This window comes from Equus asinus, chromosome 5, assembly GCF_041296235.1.
Source record: "Equus asinus isolate D_3611 breed Donkey chromosome 5, EquAss-T2T_v2, whole genome shotgun sequence".
NCBI lineage: Eukaryota > Metazoa > Chordata > Mammalia > Perissodactyla > Equidae > Equus > Equus asinus.
In genome coordinates, this window is record NC_091794.1 from 102,616,915 (window position 1) to 102,629,589 (window position 12,675).

A 12,675-nucleotide genomic window follows, 5' to 3' on the forward strand; every position below is an offset into this window, starting at 1 on the left:
GATAAAGCGGGTGTGGTAGATTGTCAATCTGGCCCTTAAGCCCCTCCCCCTCCTCCCACTCTGTATCCATGCCTTTTGGCCTTCATTTTGCAGTGGCCTCCTGTGAGGAGGAGAGAGTCATGTGGAGCTGAGCTGCCCCAGCCAGAACCAGACTTGATCAGCCAACCTCCAGCTGACCCCTAGACATATGAGTGATTCCAGCCAAAATCAGGGCTACCTAGCTGACTCCCAGCTGACCCCAGATGTGTGAGCAACAAGTGCTTGTCATCGGATGCCCCTGAGGTTTGTGGTTGGTTGTTACCAGCACTATTAATTATGCCAGCAGTAGCTGATACAGTGGGTGCAAACACTTTGTGAACATCCGTGAGCAATGATTCTCCTCTCAGATTTCTGTCCATCTGGACTCATCGCCAGCTTTCTCAGGCTTGTCAGCACACCCACAGCCTCCGCCTGCCCTGGCAGGGCCACTAGTGGACTTCAGTGTGCAAGGGGGTCCTTCAGATCTGGGGATGAAAGGCGGAGTGACGTGGCTGTTGCTCACGCGGTCTCTGAGTCAGACTCCCTGGGTTTAAGTCCTGGTGCCCCATGACTAGTGGAGTGATCTTGGGTGAGTTTTTATCTCTCTCCGCCTCAGTTTCCTCATTTGTAAAGGGAGGTAATAATCAGGTTGTCACGATTATTAAGTGGGATCGTGTATTGAAGCCTTGGATGGTGCCTGGGGCACGGTACCATGTGCTCAATATGCACTAGCCACGAGAGTGTGTTAGATACCCAGTGGTGCTCTAGTGGGTTGCTGGCATGTGGGACTCTCAGTCCCCTGGGCCGGGGGCTGCACTGCCAGGGCCGAAGGTGGAGGTGGGTGGGCCAAGGCCTTTCCCTCGCTTCCAACCCCTGGTTTGTGACCTGTTGGACAAAGTCCATAAACCCTTGCTGTCACCCCAACCAGCTTCCAGGGAGTCCTTGCCACCCCTCTGTTTCTCCCCTACAGCCCCACAGCATACTTTAGATTTTGCCAGAAGGGAGGAGGGATGGTGTATTTATTTCCTATGGCCACTTTAACAAATTGCCACCAATGCAGTGACTTCAAACACAGACGTTTATTCTCTTACAGCTCTGGCGGCCACAAGTCCACAATCAGTGTCCCTGGGCTAAGGCAGGCTCATTCCTTCTGGAGGCTGCAGGAGAGAATCCCTTCCCTGGCCTTTTCCAGCTTCTAGAGGCTGCCTGCATTCCTTGGCTTGTGACCCCTTCCTCCATCTACAAAGCCAGCAGCATAGCACCTTCAAATCTCCCTCTGATTCCGACCCCTTGCTCCTGTCCTCATACCTCCTTCTGACTAATCCTCTTGCCTCCCTCTTATAAGGACTCTTGTGATTACATCGGGCCCATCTGGATAATCCAGGATAACCCCCCCACCCCATCCCAAAATGCTTAACTTAATCACACCTGCAAGTCCCTTTTGCCTGTAAGGTGACATAGTCACAGGTTCTGGGGACTAGGACGTGGGCATCTTTGAAGGGCTGTTATTCTGTCTACCACAGGTAGGCCTTTACTCCTGGACACAGCATCGGTCTTGTCCCTGAATCCGAGAATTTTGCGCTCGTGAACAAACAGAACCGTGGCCGTGCTTCACCATTTATTAGCGAATAAAAAGTAGTTTTGATAGTTCGATTGCATTCCCAAAGTTTGTAGAGATTTGAGACTGGGGGGCGTTGTTCGACACTGCACGTGGGCCTCTTACGTGATTACTGAATGACTGCTGAGTCACTGAACTCCCTCTCGGCCACATTAATTCTGGCCTAGACCATTGCAGCAGCCTCCTAACTGGCCTCCTGGCCTCCACTCTTCCTCCTCCAAATCGCCTCCATACGGCTGTCCAGTGAATGCTTTAGCATGTGCAGCTGACCACAGTGGTCACTTCTCTCTCTAAAATCCTTCTATGGCTCCCTATTGCCCTCAGACTAAAGTCTTGACAACCCCCTACTACGGCTACAAGGCCTTCCGTGAAGGGCCTTTGCTCGCTCTCCAGCCACATCACTGTCCCTCCCTGAAGGGTGACCAACCGTCCCAGTTTGCTGGGACTGTCCCAGTTTTCGTGCTGAAACTCCATGTCCTGGAAATCTACTCGGTACCTGGGCCGTTGGTCCCCTATCCCTGCCCCGCGCTTTATGCTCTAGCAAAACCAGCTAGAATCTGCTGCTTACAGAGTCCTCCAAGTAGTCGCTGGGACTCTGCTCGGCTCTTCCCCCCTCCAGGAAAGTGACCCCTTAGTTATCCCCCAGGATATCAATTAGGATAGTGCTGAGGCAGCAGGTAACTGAAAACCTGACTGCAGTGTTTAAAACAAATGCAGGCGTATTTTTTTCACATAACAAGTCATTCAGAGAATGGTTGCTGGCGTCGGATTGGCAGCTTGATGATGTCGGAGCCCATATCTCTGCAATTCTCTTGGTTACAAGATGGCTGCCTCAGCTCCGGGCATCATATCCGTATTCATATTCATTGCAGGGCAGTAGAGCATGGTGGTCAAGAGCATGGGTTCTAGAGCCAGATTCCCAAAGTTTGGATCCCAGCTCCATCACTTCCTATTAAATCACCTTGGGAAGTCACTAACCCTCTCTAGCCTCAGTTTTCTCATCTGTAAAATGGGAATGATGTTAATAATAACATAGCTCATGGGATTGTTTTGGAGATTAAGTGAGGTAATGTAAACTCTGTGGAACAGCGCCTGGCACGTAGTAAGCACTCAGTAAGTGTTAACTCTTGTTTTGTTATTATAACTGCAAGGGTCCCGAGCAGAGCAAATGTTTCACATTTATAACCTCCGGTATAGAGACAGGCACGAAAGGAGAAGGCTGGGAAGGAAGTTTGGGTCAAGCAGCCAGCAGCACCCTCTGTGCCTTCTATTCAAAGTTTCAGGCTCAGCTTCAGCATCACCACATCTGGGAAGCCGTCCTGGACTCCTCTTGCCAACCGACACTGGTTTAAGTGCCCCGTCTCCGTGCTCCTGGTCTGTTTTCCTCTCTTACACCGGGGAACTCAGTGATCTGTGTGTTGGTCTGTCTCCTATAGAGCGGGGGTCTGGTCTGAACCGTCCCCGGATGCCCAGGGCTGAGCTGGTGCCCGGCTGCTTGTGGGTCCCATTGCGCGTTGGGTAAATAGTCCTTCCTGAGAATCACCTTGGCGTAGTAACGTGTGGGAGGTACGCCACGGTCCCCACCTCCAGCAGCCAAAGTATGATGGGGAAACAGGACAACTCCTGGGCCCACCGGGGGCAGCTGCAGCCGAGGGGGCTCCTAGGAGGAGGTCAGAGGCTGGGGTGGGGGCCAGCACATTCTCAGGAGTGTCATGGTTAGGGCTCGGGTCCCCACTAGGACTGCCCCTCGCTGGTCACTGGGTCACTCTCTTTTTGACCCCACTTGGCCTCAGGAGGGCTCTCCCTTCCCTGAGCCTCCAGGGCCATCCATTCCTAGGACCTGGCCCAGCTCTTTCCTCTCTCTGGGCCTCAGTTTCCCTGCCTGTCTAATACATTGGGAGCTTTTCCAGCTCTGACCTGCTGTGACTATGTGTGGAAGCCATTGCTTTCCTTACACCTGCACCTGCTGGGGGCTGGGCTGGGTCTCCCCATCCTGTTCCCTCACTGTGCCCAGCACAGGGCTGGCATGAGGTCAGGGCCCATGAAACACTTCTGGACTACGAGAGCCCAGGCTGACAGCAGCCGTGGGGGGCTCTGGGCTGGGGGCCCGCTAGGGAGCCTCTTTCTCAGGGAGCCAGTGGTTGGTCCTGAGCAATGGGCATCCTCCTGTGGCCAGCCTCTCTGGGCTGGGGAGGCTGTCCTTGGGGAGACCCCATCCTCCACCTGAAGCTGGGGGGCCTGAGGACCCCCTGCCTCCTCTGTGGAGTCAGGATCAGGAAGAGGGTGGTTTGATCAGGGCCGCAGCGGTTCACAGCTTGTGAGATGTTGGGGGCAAGTGTCTGGTCTGTCCTTAACTCATATCCCCTCAGGCTACCATGTGGCTTCCTGGGGTCCCCTTCCACTAGCACCCCCAGCAGCTCCCTCTGAGGCCTAACCAGCCTGGCTGAAGGGGTCTCTCTTTGCATCCCTGGCGGCCCCTAGAGAGCCGGGGAACCCGCAGGGGAGGCGCAAATCAAGAAAGCAGGCAGCTTGAGGCGGAAGGAGGTTTATTATGGTTGCAGGAATTTGTGACTTTGGCTCCCAAAGATGAATCAGAGCTGTATTTTCTGGAAGAACAGAGAACAGGGTAAAGGACTTGGGGGGGCTCTGTGTGTGTGTGTGTGTGTGCACCATTCTGGGGCAGCGCAAGGCTTCACTGGGAGAGTAGGAACAAGGGGTCATGGCAGGCAGCCCTGGGCCTTGACAATCCAGTCTTGCCCCCGCCCGAGGAGTCTGAGCCCCCTCAGCATTTCAGACCACTGCGCAGATGGGGCTCAGAACACATCCTGCCCGCAGTATGAAAGCCCCAGCCCAGAGTGAACCTCTGTCCCCCCCATAAGATATTCATGGCCGTGCACGCTGCCCCCGCTCCTCTGCTGGGCCCTGCTCTCATGGGGCCACGCTTCACTTTTGGGGGGACTGGTGTGGTGCCTGGGATTGGGGCACAAGTGTTTGCTGAAGCCAATGGATGAATGGATGGAGGAGTCAACACCGTTTCCTTCGTCACACCTGACTCGAGGTCTGCATACAGTCAGCACTCAATAGTTCTTGAATGAGTGAGTGAATGTGTGAATGAGTGAAGGAGTAAGTGGGGGAGTGAGTGAAGGACTGGGTGAGTGAGGGGGAGGGGCTGGGGGTGAGGAAGGAGGGCTGGGGGCTGGGCACCCACCTCGTTGATCCAGTCGATGTAGGCAGACACGCGGGTGTAGACGGAGGGCTTCTTGACAACGTTGCAGCCCTCGCTGGAGCCAAAGCTGACGATGCCATGCACCTCCCAGGAGCCCTCCTCGTTCTCAGCTGGGCAGTTCAGCGGGCCGCCTGAGTCCCCCTGCACCAGACAGAGCAGACCTCAGCCACCAGGCCTCCTCTGGCAGCAGGCTCAGGAACAGGGGCGGGTCAAGGTAGGGGATGTGGGCTGGGCTCTCAGCCTTGGTGTCCCCTGTCTTGGCTTCAGCGTGTCCATGGTGAGGGAGGCAAAGAAGATGTGTTTCGGGGGTGACTTGGCCTCATTCTGGGAGGCCCTGGGATGTCAGAGTAGCTCTTGGTTTGCTATGTGGTTTGGGGATGATGATAACCCTCTCTGTGCCTCGGTTTCCCTAACTGTTCAGGTTCCCATGTCTAAGACTCTGTGAGCTGCCCAGAGAGGAGAGGATGCTGGGAGCCATGTGGGAGACCTGGGAAGGTGAGGACGGTGGGAGTGGGGAAAGGGCCACGTGTTTGAAAACAGGACAGTTCCTGATCATCCTAGATGTTTCTTGGTTCTGTGTCAGACTCCCTAAGTCCTCTGGCTCCCTAGACCAGTGGAGCTGATGGCATGAAGGAACACGTGTAGGGACTTCAATGAAGTCTCTTCTATGCTTGTTAGACTCATTCAGTCCACACAGCAACCTGTGAAGTTTCTATATCTCCATTTTATAGATGGGAAAACTGAGGTTCAGAGAGGTTAAATAGCCTGCCCAAGGTTGCACAGCTACTAAGTGGTGGGACTGGGACTTGAACTCAGATTCTCATGCTCAACTCTCCTGTCCTCGCCGCAGTGCTGGGGACGGTGACCAGTTTCTCCCAAGCCTCCTGCCCACCCAGGGTTCAGTCTCCTCCCCGGGAAAGGTATGCCGGTGTGGGTCTCCCCACTTCTCCCTCCTTTGCCTTTCTCATTGCCCCCCTCCACGTAAGGGGGTAGGGATGGGGTGCAGGGCCAGACACTCACGTTGCAGGATGAGACGATGCCGTCACCCCCAGCGCACACCATAGTTCTCCTCACCAGGAAACCCCAATAGTCGAACCGGGCGCACGTGGCGTAGGGCACTATAGGCTGCAGGCCCTTCTGCAGCTCGTCGGGAAGGGGACCACCAGCTGGGGAGAGAACGGGGGTGAGCGGGGAGCCCGCCCAGGCAGCCCCAGGCCTTCAGGGTGTGACAGAGGGCTGGACGGGGCTGGAATAGGACGCCGGCGAGTTCTGGCCAGACTTCATGGGAACCACACACAGGCCCTTAATCGAGAGGTGAGACTCGGAGCCAATGGTCCCAAACTATTTGGGTCAGAGCCCCTCTGGAGGGGGGGTGGCGGGGGAGCAGGCGGGAGGCAGAACGAGTCCATGGAAAGCCCTTTGAGTTGAGTTCTCTTTAATTTGGATTCTGGGGTTTTAATCGTCAATCATTTCTTCGTAGGCCTCTGTCTTGGGGGTCACGCATTAAAAGGTCTTTCTCATCCCAGGATTTTCCAAGTCCTGATCTGCATTTTTCTCTGTCTTCCATAGTTTCATTGATTTGCATTTTACCTTTTAATTAACTTGGAATTTATTTGGGCCTATGGTGTACCATCCCCCACCCCCCAAATGGTTTGGTTAGTTTATTTCATAGTCACTTAGATGGCACTTAGTAATGTGCCCAGCCCTGTCCCAAGACCTGACAAGTTCTAATCCATTTAATCCTTTTGACACCCCTGATGTGTACTTGTTAAACTGTCTGTCACATGGAACGTGCTTAATAAATACTAGCTGTTATTATTACAAAGCTGGAAAAGATCTGAAGATGTTTAGGCAAACAGGAAAAGTGATGGGCAAATGTGGTTGGTGTGCTTTCTGTGGGAGTTGCTTCCTCCAGGAAGGCTCCCATGATTTGCCAGGGGCTGTACTCACTCAAGAGGCGGCCCCAGCCAGTGACATAGCAGGGGTAGTCCTTAGGCAGCACGATGTTTTTCTCCGGCAGGTTTGCCACCTTGATGGTGTCGCTCAGTTCCACGGGCTCTGCCAGCTTGATGATGGCGATGTCATTCCTGGAGTTCAAAGTGGAGGTGGTGAGTGGGCAGGAAGGCCCTGGCCCCCCAAGCCAAGGCTAAGAGGCCCAGGTGGTGAGTTGGGAGTCAGGCAAAGTGTGACCAGGGGTCCTTCATAAACATCCTGGACCACCAGATTCTTACTGGCCGACCAAGATGTCAGAGGACCAATGATCTGCCTTCTAACACGGTGGCCGCCCCTTTAGAACCTAACTTCTCTCGCGTGTGTCTTTACATCATGAAAGACTTAACAGAGGGGAGATGAGAGCAGAGGCATCCTGAACCACTGCAGCTTATGTAGCAACCGGAAATTAAGCTAAAACAAGTTGGAAATTATAATGACGAAAGAGGGACACTTGCCTCTTACCAGAAGGAAAGCTGGCAACCCTAGTTTGATTCCTAGTTCTGCCGTGTTCTGGGCTGTGTGACCTGGGACATAGTCTCAGTTCCTTGTCTAGGGCTGTTGTGAAGATTAAATAAGAGACGGCGTATAAAGTGCTTACTGCAATGCGGGCATGCAGTAGGCACTCAATAAAGGTGAGTCCTGCCTCAGCCTCTGGCTGAGAGACGTCAGGCAGGACACTGTGGGGGCCTCGGGGTCTTTATACCCTGCAAACCTTCCAGGACCCTTGGCCACTGAAGGCGAGGGGCGGGCTGTCTGTCTCCACTTAGCATTTTGCCAGTTCGCATAAGGGAGTCGTCTGCTGGCGGTTCAGGGTAAGGATGGGGTCCAGGGACAGGGCGGGGCAGGCTCCGCAGCTCCTTCTCAGGGACCCCTGCTTCTTCTGTGCTGTCCCCATGGCCATGAGATGGCCAGCTGGGCACTCACCATAGCAGGAGGGAGCTCCACCCCTCATGGACAAAGATGGTGTCCACACCCACGAACACGGAGCCTTCCTCGTCCTCCACCGCCAGGTTGTGCTTCCCCAGGCCCACGCGGTAGGTCAGGTTGCTGAGCAGAGGAAGGGGACTGGGTCAGGGTGGCCTCCTGCCCCTGCCGGCCACTGGGGTAGGGACGTGGCCGCGGTGGGAATCATTTGGGGGAGGGGTGTCCACCCCCGTTGGCTCTTCCCAGGGCTCGGGCTAAGGACCCTGGTCTTGGAGTGAAGTCCACTTGGACTCCTGGATGGGTAGGAAGGCTCCACTGGGCGGGCAGCCTCGGGCCTCAGTTCCATCATCGGTGAGGTGGAGGTAATGTTGGAACTCGCCTCCCAGGGCTGCCGTGACGATTAGCTAGTCCAAGCCGCCCTTGTTCTTGCTGCGTTCCTTCTAAGTCACCTCCTCTCCCCTCACTCAGTCCTGCCACACGGGCTCCCTCGTTATTTCTCAAACAAACAGAGGCTGCCTCCTCCAGGCCTTTGCATTGGCTGTTCCTCCACCTGGAGCACCCTTCCCCCAAATCGATGATTTCTTCCCTTACTTCTCTCAGCTCTTTCCTCAAATATCTTCTTTTCAGAGAGCGTGTCCCCTGGCCACCTCATTTGAAACAGAGCCCCTCGTACTTTTTATCCTCTTCCTGCCTTACTTTCCTTCATTGCCACTTGATGTTATACATTTGCTTGTTTAATGGTCTGTGCTCTGTCTTCCACGAGAATATCAGCTCCCACGAGCACACATTTTGTCTTCACTGCTGTGTTCCCTGGCACATACTAGGTACACAATAAGTGCTTGTTGAATGAAGAAACGAACAACTGAGTTACTGGGTGTGAGTAGCATATTTGCCCAGGGCCTGGAGTGTGTGGCAGGTGCTAAAAACAGCTTGTCAGGCTCCTGTGCCAGCGCAATCGATGGCGGGGCTCTGGGCGTCATCTCCGCTCACCTGATGCAGTGGGCAGCTGTGAGGACGTGTCTGTCGGTGATCAGGGTGCCGCCGCACGTGTGCCTCCACGTGTCATCCCTGAGGTACTGGAGCGAGACCTGGAGGAGGGCGTGGGAGGGCCACGTGTCAGCCCCCGGGGGCCCTCACACCTCACCCTGTCCACCCCACCTCGCACACCTGCAGCACTCTGCTTACCTGCCAGGGCCAGCTGTGAGGACTGACAGTCTCTCCTCCCACCACCCGTGCTGACGGGTTGGGCTCGAAGCTGGGGACCTCGCAGGAGGCTGAGCGAGATGGGAAAGAAAGAGCACAGGTGAGCCGGGCTGGCACAGGGAAAGGGGCCAATGGGAAGAGCACAGACTTTGGGGCCGGGCAGACAAGAGTTCAGATTTTACTGCATGAATTTGGGGAAGCCGTCTAGTTCTCCAGGCCTCAGCTTCCCTTTCTGTGAAATGGGAAGAATAGCACTAACCTGGTGGTTTGTCCTGAGAACTAAATCAGACAATGCAGGTAAAGGGGTTAGTGAAGGACCTGGTGTAAAGGGAATGCTTATTACATTGAAGGAAATAAAAAGGTGGCTGGTATGGGTGTGAGTGCACCCCTGTCCTTCCCCCCCTACCCTGCTGTCCCTTTTTAGGCCACAGCATAAGGACCGTGTTCCAGGCTGTCATAGCTGGGAGCCATGTGGAGCGGTCAAAAGCGCGTGCCCCACAGTGAGACAGACCTGGACTCAGATTCTGGCTCCAACCACACATATGATCTTGGGCAAGATCCTGGGCCTCTCAGAGTGAGTGTCCTCATCTGTGAAGTGGAGAGATGAACAGACCCTGCCTCTCAAAATGGTTGTGAGGACCAGTTAGCTCCTGAATGTACAGGGCTTGCACAGGGCCTGGCATGTAGTAAACACACGATAAGCAGGAGACGCTATTATTACTCTTGTTGTTGTTGTTAGCTGAAAGGATTCTCAATCAAGTGCTCTCATTTCAAAAGAGCCAATGAGATTTAGAGAGGTGAAGTGGATTGTCTAGGACCTGCCAAGAGTAAGTGACGCTCAACCTAAGTTCTTTGATTTCTAATCTGGGAGAAGGCCACCAAAATGGGGGAGCAAAGAATCCTCAAAGGAGAGACACTGGCGCTGAGAAAGGTGGGCCGCCGTGGTCCCTGGAGCGAACCTAGGATGAGGCATCTACTGTGTCCCCGCGCCCACACTTGGTGCTTTCCAACCTCGTCTCTAGTCCTCAGCCTGGAGAGGGACATCGTCAGCTCAGTTTGTAGATATGGAAGCAGAGTGGCCAAGTGGCTCGTCTGACACACAGCTGGTCAGCAGTGTCTGAACCCACATCAGACCCCAAAGCTCCTTTCCTAGCGCCCTGGAGAGCAGAGGGCCCCTGTGCCTCTCCTTGTCCCCAGGAGGCCAGCCCGAGCTCACAGCCCCCTGGCTACAGCTGGTCCCCAACCCACAGCTTACCACAGGCCAGGAGCGCTGCAAGGACGGTGATGCCCAGCATGTTGTGGGTGCTCAGGACCGAGTGGCTCTCGAGGCGGGCGGGGGCACACTTATAGGCGGGAGGGGAGTGGGCCCAGCTGGTCAAGGCCGAGCCCCGCCCTTGGAGAGAAACCTGCTCTGACAAGGCCCTTTCCCTGACCTTGGGTGATTACTGTTTAATTTGGGCAGGAGATGGGGCCGGCTCAGAAGCGTGGGTTGCCCAGATACCCTGGGACAGAGCGAATCCTGAGGTTTGCAGGTTTGGGGGGCCCCCCACCCCTCTGCTGGGAGCGTGTGCTCATTCTTTCTCTTATGAGTAGAAAGAATAGACACTATTATCTGCTCATCAGCAGTGAGGAAGCCGAGACTCGGGGTCAGTGGCCGTCCAGGGTCACACGGCTGGGCAACCACAGGAGGAGGATTTGAAATCAGTGCCTCTAACACCAGTCTGGGGCTTCCAACTGCTGCCCCGCGGCTTCCTCCTGTATTTATAGCTCTCTGTTGCTTCCTGTCTTTTTCTTTCTCCCTCATTAACTGATATCGTCTGGTCCTGCCCTCCAGCGCCTCCTCCCCAGGCTGTGGATGGAGGCTGAGGCCTGGGCAGCCTCTCAAAGGTGCTTGGTTGGCCAAATTGCCACACAGAGCCAGCTCAGTTGCCTCCCCACAAGGTCCTTCAGTCTCCCCATCTCTAAAATGGGCAGACGGGACCAGGTGGACCCTCTGCTCCTTTCAGTCCTAAGCTTCCATGACTTGAATGTCAAGGCCGAGAAGCAGTTGTTGGTTTGTGGCACTTAGTGTGGCTCCAGAACACTGTGTGCCCAGAAGTTCCACCAAGAACCCCAGCAGTTCAGGGCTGGCCTGTCCCCTGAGCGCCTGGTTAGCCCATTTGCCCCAAGGCCTGACTTCAGCCCGGCTGGTTCGACTCTGCTCTTCCTCCCTTTCTGACTCATCCGCGTGTCCCCAGAAGTTGTTTTCTGTGCTGGGCCCACCGGTCTCCTTAGTAATTGTTTCCGAGTAAAGAAATTCAGAACGCCATGCACCCTGCTGTTTGTGGTGGTTCTGTGGGGCTGCAGGAGGGGTCCAACCCTCCTATTTTATACGGCTTACCTTCCTTTTTAAAACAAGCATGTGTTACTTTGGGCATATAAAAATCAATGAAGTTTTCATTTAAAAAAACAACAGAGAGACAGGGAGCGTGAGGGAACGCGAGGGCGCGTGTTGGGGTCTGTCCTGCTGTGGTGACCTCATGCCTCAGCCCTGGGGTGTCCGGGGGATCTCTGGCTGTGGGACCTTTCTGTTGCATTCTAGAGGCTGGTCCTGACAGAGGGGTCAGTGCCCTCTGCGGGATCCACCACAGACCCAGAGTTGCTGGTGGCAAACTCTGCAAAGGGTCACCTCGACCTGGGGACTGACATTGTAAACAGATGTGGACCGAGCTAGGTGACCAGTCTTGGAGGCAGCAGGGTTTGGGAGGCAGGAGACAAGATCTCTGGTTTCTGTCTCAGTCAGTGACTTGCTGGATGACCCCGACCTTAGGCAATCTTTTGGGGCATCAGTTTCTCTTGAACAACTCGGGAAATTGATGAACTGGGCCCTGACGTGTGGGAGTTTGCTGATTTACGTGCAGAGAAATACGGCAATGTCTTAGCGCCTGTCTCCATCGTGGGTACATGCCCACAGATACACAAGCATACAGGGACAGGCAGACAGACAGACACGCACACAACAGTGTCATTCGTATAAAGCATTCAGTTCTACATAGACACGTGCAGAGCCACGTGCCATGTGTTCAAACATGTACCCAAATACAAAAATAGCCACGAATGCACGGGTGCACCGATAGCGAGGTGCCAGATAAAGAGTCATTAATTTTTTTCTTTTTTGGGATGTTTACAAAGAAATGGAACCTTTTTTTGGAGGGAGGTTGCTGGCTGCTCTGGAAGGCACAGGCAGCATCAGCTGAGGGGAACTTCCTTGTTTTGAGACAGTTACCAGCTGGGGCCCTTTATGTAAGGCAGCACCAACCATTGTACTTGGAGAAAACTGAGGTCACCTTAATCTGCTTCAGATGCTGAGGACTGGATGCTGAGTGCTTTGCCCAGCGTTGGGCCATACTCCTGAAGGATGGAAACCCAGAGCCACCGCTTCCCAGCTGTGTGATGTTGCCCTCGTGACTCAACCTCTCTGTGCTTCCACACCGTCAGCTATAAAATGGCGGTGAAAAAATGGTACCTGCCTCGTAGAGCTATTGTAGGGAGTGGCCAGCATATGGCAAGCACCATCTAAGTGTTAGCTGTTGCTACTCTTGTTGTTGTCATCTTGTTCTTAGGAGAAAGCTTGAGTCTGGACTGTCACTGGGCCGTTTTGCCTTTCTGGGTCCCTTCCTCCATCAAAAAATATTAAAAATTATGTTCTATGTGT

The 12,675-nt window shown here is 54.4% G+C and overlaps 1 protein-coding gene and 1 long non-coding RNA gene across 2 annotated transcripts; one reads left to right on the forward strand and one right to left on the reverse strand.

Moving 5' to 3' along the window:
- Positions 1–4,165: 4,165 nt before the first annotated feature.
- On the reverse strand, positions 4,166–10,690 carry CTRC (chymotrypsin C). Its single transcript, XM_014836235.3, has 8 exons — positions 10,237–10,690; positions 8,964–9,052; positions 8,769–8,866; positions 7,779–7,901; positions 6,813–6,949; positions 5,883–6,028; positions 4,845–5,003; positions 4,166–4,242 (listed from the first exon to the last, which is right to left on the reverse strand). Exons 1-8 carry the CDS (start codon positions 10,274–10,276, stop codon positions 4,228–4,230), a joined length of 807 nt encoding a protein of 268 aa, XP_014691721.1. The 5' UTR covers positions 10,277–10,690; the 3' UTR covers positions 4,166–4,227.
- LOC139045365 (uncharacterized) lies at positions 8,950–12,675 on the forward strand. Its single transcript, XR_011503612.1, has 3 exons — positions 8,950–9,081; positions 9,406–9,555; positions 12,323–12,675. It is a non-coding gene; the product is annotated as an uncharacterized lncRNA (long non-coding RNA).

Excerpts from the sequence above, each read along its gene's own strand:
- CTRC (XM_014836235.3), bottom strand. The coding sequence starts at position 10,276 with ATGCTGGGCATCACCGTCCTTGCAGCGCTCCTGGCCTGTG. Across the intron at positions 8,867-8,963 it reads CTCACAGCTGGCCCTGGCAG|GTCTCGCTCCAGTACCTCAG; the intron begins GTAAGCAGAGTG and ends GCCCTCCTCCAG. Across the intron at positions 5,004-5,882 it reads GCATCGTCTCATCCTGCAAC|GGGGACTCAGGCGGCCCGCT; the intron begins GTGAGTGTCTGG and ends TGTCTGGTGCAG.